Source organism: Euleptes europaea, chromosome 4, assembly GCF_029931775.1.
Source record: "Euleptes europaea isolate rEulEur1 chromosome 4, rEulEur1.hap1, whole genome shotgun sequence".
Lineage (NCBI taxonomy): Eukaryota > Metazoa > Chordata > Lepidosauria > Squamata > Sphaerodactylidae > Euleptes > Euleptes europaea.
In genome coordinates, this window is record NC_079315.1 from 44028632 (window position 1) to 44043968 (window position 15337).

At 41.2% G+C, this 15337-nt stretch overlaps 1 protein-coding gene across 11 annotated transcripts in view; it reads left to right on the top strand.

Annotated features, from left to right (window-relative positions):
- Positions 1 to 13431, top strand: part of LOC130477124 (receptor-type tyrosine-protein phosphatase delta) — a 619168-nt gene extending 605737 nt beyond the window's left edge. For all 11 annotated transcript variants that reach the window (XM_056849115.1, XM_056849116.1, XM_056849118.1 and 8 more), the window contains 3 exons: positions 1492 to 1646; positions 5016 to 5151; positions 12647 to 13431. In XM_056849115.1, the coding sequence (XP_056705093.1) occupies positions 1492 to 1646; positions 5016 to 5151; positions 12647 to 12715 (360 nt within the window). In that variant the 3' untranslated portion in view covers positions 12716 to 13431. The remainder of the gene's footprint in view (positions 1 to 1491; positions 1647 to 5015; positions 5152 to 12646) is intronic.
- The last annotated feature ends 1906 nt before the right edge of the window (positions 13432 to 15337 follow it).

Below are 15337 nucleotides of genomic sequence, written 5' to 3' on the forward strand. Positions count from 1 at the left end.
GGAAGCTACAAGATAGATAGGTACAATACAGACATCAATCGGCCCCAGAGGGCTTGTTAGGGCTATCTGGTCTCCAAGGCCAAATCTGGCAAGAGGGAGTGAATACAAAGCACAGCAGGGGAGGCATCTATTGGGGAGGAGGCATACTAGTCAGGGCCTGACAGATACGGCGCCTGAACCCAGGAAATGCCAAAAGGTGTGAACCGCTTTTACGAGTTCAAAGCACAGTTGTGGAGGGAGGGGACTGACAGACAGAGACATGCAGACCCTCACAATATGGAACTTTGGTCTGATTGAGCAGAGATCTTCCAACGATGTCTTCATGTTGATATATAATGGGAGCTAAACCTTTTATCTCTGGATCATTGAACTGATCTGATAGTGACTACTCATGATTGCTATCCTTTGAATGATTAGAAAGTTAACAACTCAAGGTTACTCTTAATCTTACAGAGTCCATTTCAGAAATAGCACATTCATTAAAAATGTGTAAAGAGCCACTCTCCTACTTACTTGCAGCAAGTAAATTTCACCTCCAGGGCAGTAAAGCAGAGTGTTGGAAGCACCAAGTACAAAGGTGCTTCCAAATGCAGATCTTTCCTATTCTCCCCTTTCAGCCAGCAACCCACCAAGATCAATAAAAAGCGGATGCTAGAGGTCATGGGACCTCTGCGGATAAAAAGCCAAATGGCTTTTATTTCCTTCCAGCCAAGCCTCCTTTAGCACAAGAGGCACCTCTAGCACAAGAGCAAGGTGCAGACAGTCTCACATGTTTGCCCCTTCACATAGTTTTTCAGAGGACTTGGTTCCTTGGGAAGGGGGAAGAAGGAAAGATAGGAATCAGTAAGTGCCTTCCACTAGCACTTCATTGATGTGACAACCCAGGGATTGTGTTTCTCTCCCCACACACAGCCACACACCAGCGATCAGTGTGCTACATTTGCTATGTGCCAGAGAAGCAACTACCCGAAGGGATTGGAAACCCTAAAAAGCATATTCTAGATAATGGACAGTGCCCTTCACAGAAGATATGCCCCTAGAGATAGCTTTGCCAAATAAGAAGCAGGTCATAGTTGAAGGGCATTATGAAGAACCTTGAAAGTACCTCTGGCCAAGTGGGAAGTGTTAGTGGCTTTAAAAGAGGATTTTTATTGTGTTGGCTGCCAAGCCAATGTCTTGCACAAATATGAACCTTGAGCCAAAACAACAACAACGCACCACCATTTAACTGGCTCACAATTTCCTTGTCCTTAGAGTCTGTTTTGCCAAGATCTAAATATCAGACATCACTGTGGTTAATGAAATTGCACTCTTACAAGGAGGGTAATATAGGCTCACCAGCATTATAATTAGAAGTGTCTTAACAAATGCTATCATTACTATTTTTGCTTGTTGCAGGTTATAGTACTTGCTGGTTTATCTCTCCCCACCCTGAATCTTGTTTTCTGCCCTACTGACTTTCATATCCTCTATGTGTGCCTTTCATTAAAGGACGGCCAATCTCGAACAGTGAGGCAGTTCCAGTTCACCGATTGGCCTGAACAAGGAGTACCAAAGTCAGGAGAAGGGTTCATTGACTTCATAGGCCAAGTGCATAAAACAAAAGAACAATTTGGGCAAGATGGGCCAATCTCTGTTCACTGTAGGTAAGTAAAAGCAAAAGAAATTCAGGTGTTGTTGTGTTGCATATCCTTATTATAACCCCTTTTGAAACAACAGCAGACATTTGTGATAACTTCTGGATGATGAAGTAGAGGTACAGATGGAATGGTTTGACAAGGTAAGTTAGTGAAGAATGCAAATAACAGTCTGTGTGAGTAGCTCTTAACCAGAAAGTCATCAGAGGGTGGTGGCCTTAGGCAAGACATTATTATCTCAGCCTCCCATTAACAATGTAGGGATGATACTAATACTAACCTGTATTCATAATGATTGTAAGATTACTGATAGACGATTTAAAGAGTATTTATGCAGGCCAATGTCTCTTTAAAAGAGTTCTGAACCTGTGCTCCAGCCACTCTTCATGATGTGTGTTGCACAACATCATGTGTTTCCTTCCAGGTCATAGTTTTCTAGTGTACAAACACTGTGCACATAAATTAAGATGCTGATCTGTGTGAGAAAGAAGTCAGAATTCAGTGATCATTTATGAGCAATTCCTGGTTTCACGAACCAGGTTTAGCAATGGTTAGCTGGTGTTGGGCAACTGCAATTAGTTTAAATCATATTTTTTTCAATTTTAGTCTATGATAAATTATTTGGAAATTTTAATTAGGAATGTTTTTGGTTGGACTGCTATAATTTTTTACCTTTTGTATAAATGACACATGAGTTAAAACTGTGGTTTTGTTTTGTGTCTGAATCAACTTGTTCTAAGGTTTGTGAGCTAAAATATGGGTGAGAGAGGCAGATATTTCTGTGTTGTTCATTTTTAATTGAATTTTTTATGGTACAGTTTTAGCATATTAAAGTTCTACACAGTCAACTAAAATATTTTTATGGTCTCTTATTTAATAAATTGCTTTCTAAATTATGTTATAGATTAAAATTGTGAGTTTAACACATAATGAAAACCCTCTGCCAGGTTTTGCAGCTGTGAGGGCCTTTTGTCTTTAAGAATAGGGCCTTGTCTTTAAGAATAGGGCTTATGAGGAGATCCATAAACCAAAGCGGAAGGAGAAGAGCGTTCTAAGCCATGGAGGCCCAGATGAAAAACCAAGCCAGGAATGGCTGTACAGCTGATCAGATATTTCAGTGGAGTAATGAAACACTTTTAGCAACCAAACCATTTACATTTTTACATTTTACCACCCGTAGGTAAACCAGGACTCAGCAATATATAAGAGAAGGTAAGGCACACATTCATCTGCCCTGGCTGTGCCTTTAAAAAATTACAGCCAGAATTTCATGGTTACAGCATTGAGGAAATCCAGGAGAACAGAAACAGTGTAGAATTGCAAGGATGGGAATGGGTGTGAGAGTTTTAGGGCAAGTTTGCAAGAGCTGGGCCTGACCTCTGTGGCAGGGAGTAGATGTGACAATATAAGCAGCAACTTCCTTCCTGTGTTCCTGCTTTGTCCACTGTACAAATAAATTTGCTAAAAGAAATCTTAAATGATGTAGAGTACCCTTGGCTCAGTTAGGATGATAATGGGTAGGTCTCCTAAAATTCTGTTCATTAATCAAGTATTGCAACGCTCCTGATGCCACAGTGAACTACCACTGATGTTACTGTACCATTAAAGTCACTATATTTATTACCTTTGCTGTGTTAGGTGGTGTGACAGTCCCCAAAAAGTCATTGTATTGAGTCTGCAGTTTTTAAAATCTGAGAAGTAAAGCAGTAGTTTGGATTTATTTCAATAGCAGGTTACAGCCCAAGTATTCTAAGGGTGGCACTCATCCTAGAGTCCCATCTTTCAGCTTGTCCAGCCTTTGGACCAGTCATAGTCACTGGTTTGGATACTAACTTCCTTCTCTGCATGTGGTAGAGGGGGAAATCAGTTCTCACAAATTCCTCCCACCTTGCAGACCCCCATTTCTACCCCCAAGATGTTCTGACCCACAGGGGCAAAATTTCAGAGTGCATAGGAGACTGAAGCAGAAGGGGGAAGCAGGAAAGTTGTTTATTAAATGCAATGCCACTTGCCTTGAATAGGATCCAAGGCATTGTATCTTACCTGTTTGTGTAAACAGTCATTGCTGAACATTGATCCTGTAAAAGCTGTTCATGTCTAGGCACCTAGTGTTTATATATGTATGTGTTTGTGTTCTGTTCTCTCTGCATGAACTTTTACACAACACTTGGTGCTTCTTATTTAGCATTTAGAAATATAAAATCAATGGTCAACACAAGGCCAATGGCTTACCCATCAGCCATATGTTACACCTTTCTAGGGCTTTGGCTTTCGAAAAAGCAACTGCCTGATGCTCCTGATGCAAAACTACTCTCCTTCACAGTTTTATACAAGAATAACAGTTTGGTTGAGTGTGTGAACAGAAAGAGCTAACTCACTTATTGTATATTATGTAATATTGTCCTCATCCCTCACCCTTATGGGCAAGGGGAAGAATAGACTGTGATTTTACATATTGTGGAGGGATGAGGCCAGGGCGGGTAGACCTCATCTAGAGTATCAAGCAGTTTGCATCAGGAATGAGTTAGCCGTCTGATAAAAATATTTATTTTTAAAACTTCTGTACCAGTTTAACATAAGAATGTACAAAACAGTGTGCAATCATTAAACAGTTCAGTTCAGCTTTTGGTCTGAGACTTAATAAATCTCCTTAGAAAGCATTAACTTCTGTATTTGAAAATATGGCACACTGCTTGAATTTGCTTTCCAAGTTACTGTGAAATAGTTACATCTATAGTTTTCTGCAGTCTTTATCTCTCTGACACTTTGAAGAGTCCCTGTATCATTATTGGTTTCTTCATTACTTCTTCTCCAGATACTTAGCAGCAAAAAAAGTGCTGAGGGCTAAAAAAACATGAAAGAACAGTGTTTCCAGCTTTTTCCAGGAAGTTGTTGCCCCAAACAAACTTAGCCAGCCTTAGCATTTTCTAGTGTGGGTCAGACTACTCCTGCTCTTTCACAACTGTGGATCGATTTGTGGTCAGCAACCTGTAATAGTCATTTCTCAACACAAAGAAAAATGTTCATCAGATTAGTTAAGTTTTTAAAAATGGTGTGCTATGTAAGCTGTATGCATCATCAGTTCAAACAGCAACCCCTGCATGAGGGACAAACCTTCTGAGTCAGGCATGAGGGCCCCAGTTTCATTATCACATATTGACTGTTCTATAATTGGTGAAAAATAGTATTCCCTTCAAATAATTCCTGATTTATTTCACTTTCAGATCCATCTGAGTTTACCACATAATGATCCCTTTTCATTTCATTTTCATTTAAAAAAAAAAAAGAACATCTAAGGCATGTATAGCACAGTATGCCTACAGCACAGTGTATAGCCATATTCTTTATGTTCCTTTTTCCTTTTCCTTAATGCAACAGTGCGGGTGTTGGAAGGACTGGCGTGTTCATAACCTTGAGCATTGTGTTGGAAAGAATGAGATATGAAGGTGTTGTTGATATCTTCCAGACTGTCAAAATGTTAAGGACGCAACGGCCAGCCATGGTACAGACAGAGGTGAGAAAAATACAGAAAATATGGAATATCAACAGATAATCAAAATTATATTTTCTGTCCCTCTTTGTAATTGGTACTTTTGTACTGTAAGGAAACGTGTCTGCCCCCTTATCCAACCCCTCCCCTGGAAGCCATTATTTAGTGCATTAGTGAGAGAATAGTGCTGGAATACCATGATTGTGGGTCAGTTTCTGCAAGTGTGGGTCAGTTTCGGTTCTCAGCAGGATGGAACAGAGCCAGGCTGATTTGCCACCTTCCCCTTATACATGTCCTCTTAAAGGCATAAAAGCCTTTTTTTTTTTTGCTAGTGCGAGACTACAGATGGAACGATGAATGTCACCAATGACTGTGCAAGTGTTTTTATGTTCTTATGATCCCAGGATTTAGTTATGCAGAAACAAATTGGTCAGAGAGGGTGTCCAGACCCTTCTCTGATCTGAACTGAATGACCATTTTTACAGCCAAAGCAAATGAAAGAATCCCACTGCAGGGCTGGTGGAGGTTGGCGATGTATGTTAAAAAAAGACACCACAGCCAATTACAAAGCAGTATTTTCAGTGGGGGGGCTACACATAGTTCAGAAGCTTTGCATTTTTGCTGGGAATGCATAATTGATCATAAGGTACTCCTGTAATTTCTTTGGGGCAAAAAGCCCCTGTGCATAGCGTTTTGAGAATTGGACTGCAAATACTATGCAGTTAGAGAGCAGCGAATCCAGCTGAAACAGACCATTCATAAAAGGCTGTGTTTCTTTTGTGGAAGACAAATGAGAGTATTGTTGAAGGCTTTCACGGTCAGAGTTCATCAGTTCTTGTAGGTTATCCGGGTTGTGTGACCGTGGTCTTGGTATTTTCTTTCCTGACGTTGCGCCAGCAGCTGTGGCAGGCATCTTCAGAGGAGTAACACTGACAGTGTCTCTCAGTGTTAAAGTGCATTGGAAGAGTAATATATATAGTCAGAAGGGGGTTGGGTTTGAGCTGAGTCATTGTCCTACAATGAATCAATTACCTTTGATTCTTTTGCAGGACAATGGCTCAGCTCAAACATAACCCCCTTCTGACTATATATATTACTCTTCCAACACACTTTGACACTGAGAGACACTGTCCTTCAGTGTTACTCCTTTGAAGATGCCTGCCACAGCTGCTGGCGAAACGTCAGGAAAGAAAATACCAAGACCATGGTCACACAGCCCAGATAACCTACAAGAACTGACAAATGAGACTGTTTGTTCTCTGGGTTCACCTGTGGTACTGGAAACAATCCTTGACTGACCACTGGTGTAAGTGTAGCTCTGAGAAGAACAAGGTCTTACCAGGACAGTGGGTTTGAGTTGGGCAGTTGTGAAGAAAGAATGTAATTGTAAGTAGAATTACTAGGAATTGCTAGGAAGAGGAGTAGAGTTTTGTAGAGTTTGGTCGTTTTCCCTGACAGTGCAGTATGCTGGCAAAAAAGGTGGAGGCAATAAAAAGAGGTTTTCATGCTATAATGGAAGTCATGCCATATTTTACAATACCCATAATGGGGGAATAGTGAATAATTAATAGCAGTTTTTTGGTGAATGAATGTTTTCTACATATGCTCAGAAGCACATTGTACAAATTTTCTAAAACTTCAACCCAGGCATCAAAAAACAGGATACAGGTAGGGCTGTTGAATTTTTTTTTTTTTTTGGTAAAATTCGGATTTGGCAAAATTCGGCCCGTTTTTATTCAGGAAATGCCGAATTCCGAACTCCTCTGCTTCGGGTCCGTGCAATTCGGCATGCGGTCCGGAGTTCAGGGAAAAATTCGGCTGAATAAAGCCATTAAAATCACAACCGCACCTTTCCGCGGCTCCGGGGGGGCATTGTGGGGGGTAGAGGTCCCAAACTTTCAGCGTAGCTTCAAAGGACCCTTCTTGCAATAACCCCCAAGTTTTGTAAAGATTGGATCAGCGGGGGCTGAGATATGGGCCCCGAAAGGGGTCCCCCCTCCTTAATGTACATTTGCAATTAGCAGAGCTTGCTGCCCACTCGAAGCTCCCAGCCCCGACAAACAGCTGAGCTGCGGGGAGCAAGGGCGAGGCAGGTGCAAAGAAGTTTGCAAACCATGCAAAGCAACACAACCATGCAAACCATCACGTTTGCAACCATGCAAAGCAACACCTGACGCCTGGGAGTTTGCAAACCATGGAAAGGGACAGAAGAAGTTTGCAAACCATGCAAAGCAACACAAACATGCAAAGCAACACGTTTGCAACCATGCAAAGCAACACGTGACGCCTGGGAGTTTGCAAACCATGGAAAGGGACAGAGGCATGCTAGCTAAGCATCAGGAGCAGGAGGGGGTGGAATTTCCCCTTTTGCATTGGACTCGGGACCAGGCAAATGCATTCTTTAAGTCACAATTTGAAAACAATTTTTAAGCAAGCATCAGAATAGACCTAACCGATCTTATGAATGAGAGAAAACCTGAGGACACACAACTGAAGCCCCCCCTCTCAAACCAGGGAGAGAGAGACTCGAGGGAGCACCCCCCCAGACAGAACGGGTGAAAGCTCCCTTTGGCTTCCCCCCCACCCACAGAAACTGCTCCCTCCCCCCACACACACAGACTCTGCTTCCCCCCACACACACACACAGAAGAAAAATTATAGATTAAAGCCCCACAAGGGGTCTTACTGTGGATGTCTTCTGTTCCATCAGGAGGGACTTGGAGGACTGGGTAATCCAATATGGTTCCATTTAAGCACGGGAGATTTTGCCTTGGATTTGCCGCTGCCGAGATGCACACAGGATCAGCTGATCCCATTCATCCCAATAGGGAAAAGGGCGGCCCATATCTCAGCCCCCGCTGATCCAATTTTTACAAAACTTGGGGATTCTTTCAAGAAGGTTCCTCTGAAGCTACGCTGAAAGTTTGGGGGCTGTACCCCCAAAAATATGCCCCCTGCAGCCACGGAAAGGAGCGAATGTGCACAAGCACCCCCCCCCACGGGGATTTCTCTCTCACACAAACAGATATTCTCTCTTTCTCTCCCCGGCCGGGCCGCACAGCAGCTGGGCTCATGCACTCAATCGTGACTGATTGGCCAGAAGAAGACCCAGCTTGGCCACTGATTGGCAGGGGGAGAATGCTGCTTACTAACTGATGGTTATGCTTCTGCGCCGAACCCTGAATTTGCCAAATTTATTCACTGAACACCCTGAACTTGCTGAATTCAGCTCCCCGTTTTCCCACCTTTTTTGAGTTCGGTTCCATCCGAACTAAAAACCACCGAATCAGGGGAAATTCGGCTGTTTTTTGGTTCGGGACGAACCGAATCGACAGCCCTAGATACAGGCTTGAACTTTCTGCAGCACACCATTTTCAGCAAGATTTTTTTTTTACACACAAAACATTAATGTATGTTGAATAGTTTGAATTACTTGTCTTTTGGGGGTGACACTAATACAACCATTATTAATTTGTATGCAAACTTTAACAGATTATGTTCCCCTTCATTTATGATAAGAAAATGGATGTCACGTTTTTCTTGCATGGAGATTCTCACAGAGAATGCATATATATCTTCATTAGAATTCACAGTGGGTAGCCGTGTTAGTCTGTTTGCAGTAGTCAAAAAGGGCAAGAGTCCAGTAGCACCTTAAAGACTAACAAAAATATTTTCTGGTAGGGTATGAGCTTTCGTGAGTCACAGCTCACTTCTTCAGAAAATATTTTTGTTAGTCTTTAAGGTGCTACTGGACTCTTGCCCTTTTTCATTAGAATTGTGCCAAAAAATCAGCAAATTTTGGGTTTGGTTTTATTGAACCCGATTTTTTTGGTAAACCAGAATAAGTCGAATAACTCTACCAGAAAGGGTATTTTGGCTTTATTTCCGGGTTTACTGAAAAACATTGGGTCCATTATAGTCTATGGGGATTTTTTCCAGAGCTCCTGTGAGGGCATTTGTGGAGGAAGAGTCACCAAATTTACAGCAGAGCTGCAAGGGACTCTCTTTAGATGGTCATTGGAGTTTGGTGAACTTTGGGACAGAGGGTCCAATTTTATGGGCCAACAAAGGGGTTGCCCCCATCCTCCAGGCATTTGCAAGCTGAGCTGTTCATCAGTTTTCAGGTTCAGAAGTTCAGCATTGCTGAGAACTGGTGGAAAGAGCTGATTGGCAGGCTGGTGCCTCAAAGTCTTGGGGCTCCCTTCGTATCTGGGGTACACAGCATGATGTCCATGCAAATTAGCTTCCAAACTGAGGAAAAAAGCTTAAATGTAAGCAAAATAAGGCACGGAAAACAGTTTTTTTGGCAGCAAATGACATCCTGTGAACAGTCCTTTATTATAGTCATCAACAATCTGATTTCAAGAGATGGTCACGGTGCTTGGAAATGAAGCCTCTACTCGGGGCAACCTTCCATTTCAGAGCAGGTTTTCGGGGGGGGGGGAAGTGATATTGGAGCCAGCCAAAGTATCGACCACGGGGGCTGTTGTGAAGGAGACTGTTCTACACGGGTTAGGGAGTCTCCTTCGGATGCCTGGTGGTGTGAGCAGCTGTTGAAGCCGGTTCTTTTTAGTTGGAGGGTATATCCCTCTGGACTGGACTTAATGAGCCCCGTCTTTTAACTTTTATGCTTTAGCCAGATTAACCCACTGAATGGTTAATCAGACCAAGTTGTCTCAAAGTTGGTTCCAATTACATGACGTGTTACGGGGAATGCTGGGGTCTCCAACTTTTAATGGGGGAATTAGTCAGTTTAGAGACAAATTTAGAGCACAAACGAGAGGCTTTAGCGGGGTCTATTCCTGTGTCTATGCAAGGTGAGCAAAACCAATAACGAACAAATGGCTAAAGAGACTGAATGCAGTCAAAACAGGATGTACTTTATTTAGGGGGAAAGGGGGCACAAATCATACAAGCGCAATTACACGCAATATTCACACACACACACACACTAGTTCTAAAAGGGATAGCAGTAAAGTGGTTCATAGTCACCTTTTCTGCAGAGCGAGGTTCCAGAATAGCAGCTGCACGAGGGAAGGGGAGAAAGGACTACACACCAGGTGTAGGACTCACATCTTGTGTTCTGGATCCAAAAATGAGAAGGGGAGAGTGACATGTGCCAGGTCTCTCTGTTTTATAGTAAAATTCTGCCCATGAGGCAGACTGACTCACAGGGCATGTGAGCAGTGGGGCACAAAGGTAAGATTGCTTCAAAATTGGAGAAAGATTGAGTGGTGAAAAGGTGTGGGCCAGGGTGATCGGAATATGAGGGGATTATTGATGACTGTCAATCCCTCAGTGATTGTGTTATTGGCAGCTGGCAGGAACTGGGAGCAGGGAGGGGAAGGAGAAGATGGGATTAGCCTGCCCTGAGAAGGAATGTAAGGTGTGGAAGGGGAAAACGCTATTGTTCTGAGTCTGAAGTCGTCAGGCAGATCTTGATATGCCGGCCGTGTCTTTGATTGTCCAGGAAGGCAGCTGTTCCAGGGGCGGGTCTCTGGCAGAAAGGCTCAGGAAAAGATTTTGGAGTTCTCTGTTCTGTTCTGTGTTCAGATCCAAGATGGAGTTCATGTCCCCTTCCCTTATCCGGGTCTAGGTGCTGTGGGCCATTCGCAGGTCCCTGCTGGCTCCATACAGCGATGTCCGGTGGGGTGTCTGGGGTGCTCCTGTGTCTTGGAGTGTGGTGCTGTCTCTCTCCATGCCTCCCCTGCCATTCAGCAACAGTCCCAATGTACAGACATGAGAGTCCAAGGGTGTCCATATTACAGGGGGTATAGAAGGGTATCGTTACAGACCCCTATCCCTAACAAAACCAGTACAAAAAAAGATAGAAAAATGGGAGAAAGCACAGAGCCATGCATCTGAGCAAAGGTGAATAGCCGAACCCCAAAAAGCTGAATAATTATTAATAATTAATAATATTATTATTTAGTAAATTATTAATAATTATTCGGTTTTTTCAGGAATTGCCTATTTGGCTTCTGGAGTTTCAGTAAACAGCTAATTTCGGGTTCATGTTCAGTTTGGGTATATCGGTATGCCCAACCATAATCTTCATGCATGCTGTGTGGCACAGACTTTCCCTGCAAATTTGTGCCTGTAGGAGCAGCCAGACAAGTCTTCCCACATACATGTCTGGGTCTCAGGACAGCATCCAGTTCCTTGCACTGGATCATCTTCCGTTTACCCCATGACTGATAAAGAGCTCCCTTATTTTGGCCACCCTTGCTCCATTGTGAAAAATTTCTTTGCTCCTGAGAAATGGGGAACTTAGGGGTGCATATAGCTACAAGGTAAGAGGAAAATAGACAGCATAGCCAATGAGAAATGGGAACAAAAGACTCCCTCACTTTCCCTTGGTGTGCACAAGGGATAAGAGGAGAGGTGCAGAGTGGATGCAAACAGCAAATGTTGGGAGCTGTGGTTTAGGGAACACACAGAGGAGCCTTAATAGACAGACTTTTAAATTATTAGAACTTATCAGTCAGAACTTTGGCTGCAAGTCCTGATTCCACACTAAAATTCAATTAACAGATGTTAATTCTTTGGACTTTTTTTTTTTACTATAAGCACCATGAAACAGAGATCATTAAAAGTATCTTACCACAGAGCCTGATTACTCATTGTGGCAAAACTGAAGTGTAAATTCAATTTATTTTTCATTATCCACATTGTGTAGAGATGTACATCTAAGCAAAATGTGGGGGGGATGGCTTTATGTCCCATTAATTCCTAAAAACAAATCTAGCATTATATTTATTTATTTGTATGTGTGTATATCTATACCTTTGTCTATATGAATCTTCTTACTTTTTGGAACCTTTTGGAAACAACCCCAGCTGGAATAACTTCCTGTTAATCTTCACTCATACATATTCTCACTATGGCTTAGATCCTGAGGCACATTTCTACTGACGGAAGAAATTTCCATCAGTGGGACAGACCTTCCTCATCTCCCCCTTCCTGTTACAGCCCAACAGCCTCCTAAAATGCTTCTCCTGGGAGACAGGAAACCACCAGTAACAGCATCAGTGGAGAGTCAAAGGACTGCAATGGAGGAGGAATCAGCAAACTGCAGAAATCTTTCACGGGTTCCAACCCTACTTATAAACACAAATAAGTTCCAAATAGAAAATGGGCTACTTCACAGACTGGTTTTATGTGTACATGTAAACATGTCACGTATACAGTTCACTCATACATATACATCCAAACTTGCAAATATTACTGTAAAAATACAAGATTTGTCACAACTCACTACTCTGGGTACATACAATAGCAAAACCTGGTTAAGATGGGAACATCAGATTCTGTTGTTATGGTAGTCTGTGGGTAAACCCAACAAGAAATAGAATAGGGAGTTCAAGACAGAGGGCATGATGAAAGAGCTCAGAAGCCCATGGCCACTCCTTGTTCTCTTAATCAGGGTTACAAGACTGGTTATGCTCCGTCTGCACAAAGTCCATAGCCAGAATATACGGCAGTTTTATTTTAACCTCTCTTTCTCTCTTTTTTCAAGGATCAATACCAGTTCTGCTATCGAGCCGCACTAGAATACCTGGGCAGCTTTGATCACTATGCAACGTAAACAAACAAACAAAAAACCCTAACCCATCCTGGATTTTTAACTGCAGGCCCTTTAAGATCCAGAGAGCCTCTTCTGAGCCATACAGTGTGCTTGAGAAGTACTTCTTTACTCCTAACTAAAAACCAATTAGTGGGAAATATTAAAAGGAAAAAAACTATTCCAGGTGGACCAACAATTCACAGTTCAATAAACCTAACCAGAAAAATAGTAGAAGAATCATGACTGGTTGAGGCATCTGAAGGATTACATTTTACAGATACCTCAAGGATTCCACTTTGGTTGAAATTAAAGGGAAGAGGAAATTCCTGCAAAGAACCGTGATCTTGTTCAGGATTGCATGATTGTTAACAGTGATAACCTTGGAAGGACTGCAATTCAGGGCAAGATGCTCATCAAAAAGCCAATACCTGGCTCCTCTGGAAGAAAGAAAATGGACCCTTTGCTTCAACATCTCCCCTTCTCACCATATTGCTCATAAACAACACTTGGGGGTGGGTGGGAGGGAGAAGGGCAAAATGTTGAAAAAGAAAGTCCTTGATTTAGTTTTTTTAGTATTGTAAAGATACTGCTGACCTGTGCTTCATTTCTAACTGTGTAAACTTTTTTCTTTTTTTAAACAAAAGTTTATCATTCAATGAAGTGATTTTAAAAAGTTGCAAAGCTGTTCATTTTTTTGTTTCAGAATTGTAGTTTTTTTTATGCTGTAGAACTGTTATCTATAAAAATGTTAAATAATTTGAACATTTGCACATTTTTTGTGCAGCCCTATATTTATCTCCAGGACCACATCCTTGTGTAGGTATTATTTTTACATTTTGATTTTGATTTTTTAAACTGAAATATCAAATCAGTTAATCCCCATATGGAAGGCTTTGTTTAGTTTCTTTTGGAATCAACAGGGAAGCGCAAAGTATAAAGCTGCTACTAATTCACAAACCCACACACCTTTCTCTTTCTATCTATAAATATATGTATATCTCTATGATTGGCTCTCTATCTATTTACAGTAATACACGTAGATAGATAGACAGAAATGCACACAATTATAAATAAATGTATGTATATATACACACACACACATATCAGTTCTTCCATGACTTGGATTTTTTGGAGCTGTGGGATAAAATCCAAAATGCTACACTGAGTCCATACAATATTTCTGAACATTTTTGTATTTCAAGATTTTCTTTTTTTCTTTTCCTAGGGAAAATGAGGAATGCACATCAGTGATACTTGAATCTCAGTCCTACCCAAAAATAAAGGACAGAAATAATGTGTGTGCCTGCATACACACACACACATTTATAATGTTAAAGCTTCCAGTAAAGTTTGGTATTCGTAACACCTTAGTGCAATAACAGACCATACTGAATATAGGAAGTGTGCATGTGGGGAAAGGTCAGTGCATATCCCCTTAGGAGGGGAGAATGTTGTAATATAATAGTTGTCAAGATGTTTTAAAAATGTATTCACTCGTATAATTGTCTATAGTATACAGTAAGAAATTAGCATTGTTGATGTATAATGGGGCAAAGCCAAACTCATGTTGCTCTGTTAAATCAGAAATGTTTTGTCGCATACAGCATTTGTTGGAAATGCTGAGTTATTTTAATTTTAATTGTTTGCATTTAGAGTGCCTTATATTTGATGCCTATTTTGATAGCATTTCTTCAAGTTTTGTTCTGTCTGTATTTACATTACTTAAGTCATACTTCTCGTTACACTCTCCCCTCCTCTTTCAATTAAAGCATTATTTTTTCCATAGATATTAAAGAGGTCTTTTAACAGTATGTATTCCTGCTGTTTACCGAAGTGTTAAATATCCAACAGTTTTGGATGAACATGATTAAATATTCATACAAAGCTGTTGGATAGTCAGAGGCCCTTTATCTAGCCAGAACCCCCAGCAATGGGCCAAGCTACTATCAGTGCATGGCTCCTTCCATACTGGCATTTGTAACCATTATGTTGGTGATTAGGATATAGCATTGCTGTTGTGGAGAAAGAGGATGGCTCTCCTACTTCCAAGAGGAGCAGGCATTAAAATGGTTCTTAATTTGAAACCTGTCTTTCATTTGAGGCCAAGGCATGCTCATCTTACTTAAGCTTTGGGGCCTCCTTAGGTCAGTGAAGCTGGGTAAATGGACACAGGACAGAGATCACATTATATCTTTTTCTGATGATCAACACAAGGTATAATTTGAGACACTTTAAAGGAAACAATTTTTCTGTTGTCTTGGTTAAACCTGTTACCTTGTCAAATACAAATATTGAAAGAACCCTCATCTTGATTTAGGATTTCCCCCTATGTTTTATTCGTCACTACCAGAAATAGATATATTAAACGACCAAACTCTAGAAATCATTCTATTTGAGAACTTTTATAAAAAAACAAAGACAAAAAAGTAAAAAGCGCAAAAATGGGAAAATATTATAAGTATATATGTATAATAATAATAATAAAGTATTATAGAAGGCTACCTCAGAATGAGATTCTCTAATTTACATCAGAATCAGAGAAGAATGTGCACTATATGTTTCCTTTTCATTTCTGTCAAAAGAATACAGGAAGTGCCAGATAATGCAACTTGTGCTTTTAGCCAACAGACACTCATGGTTGAA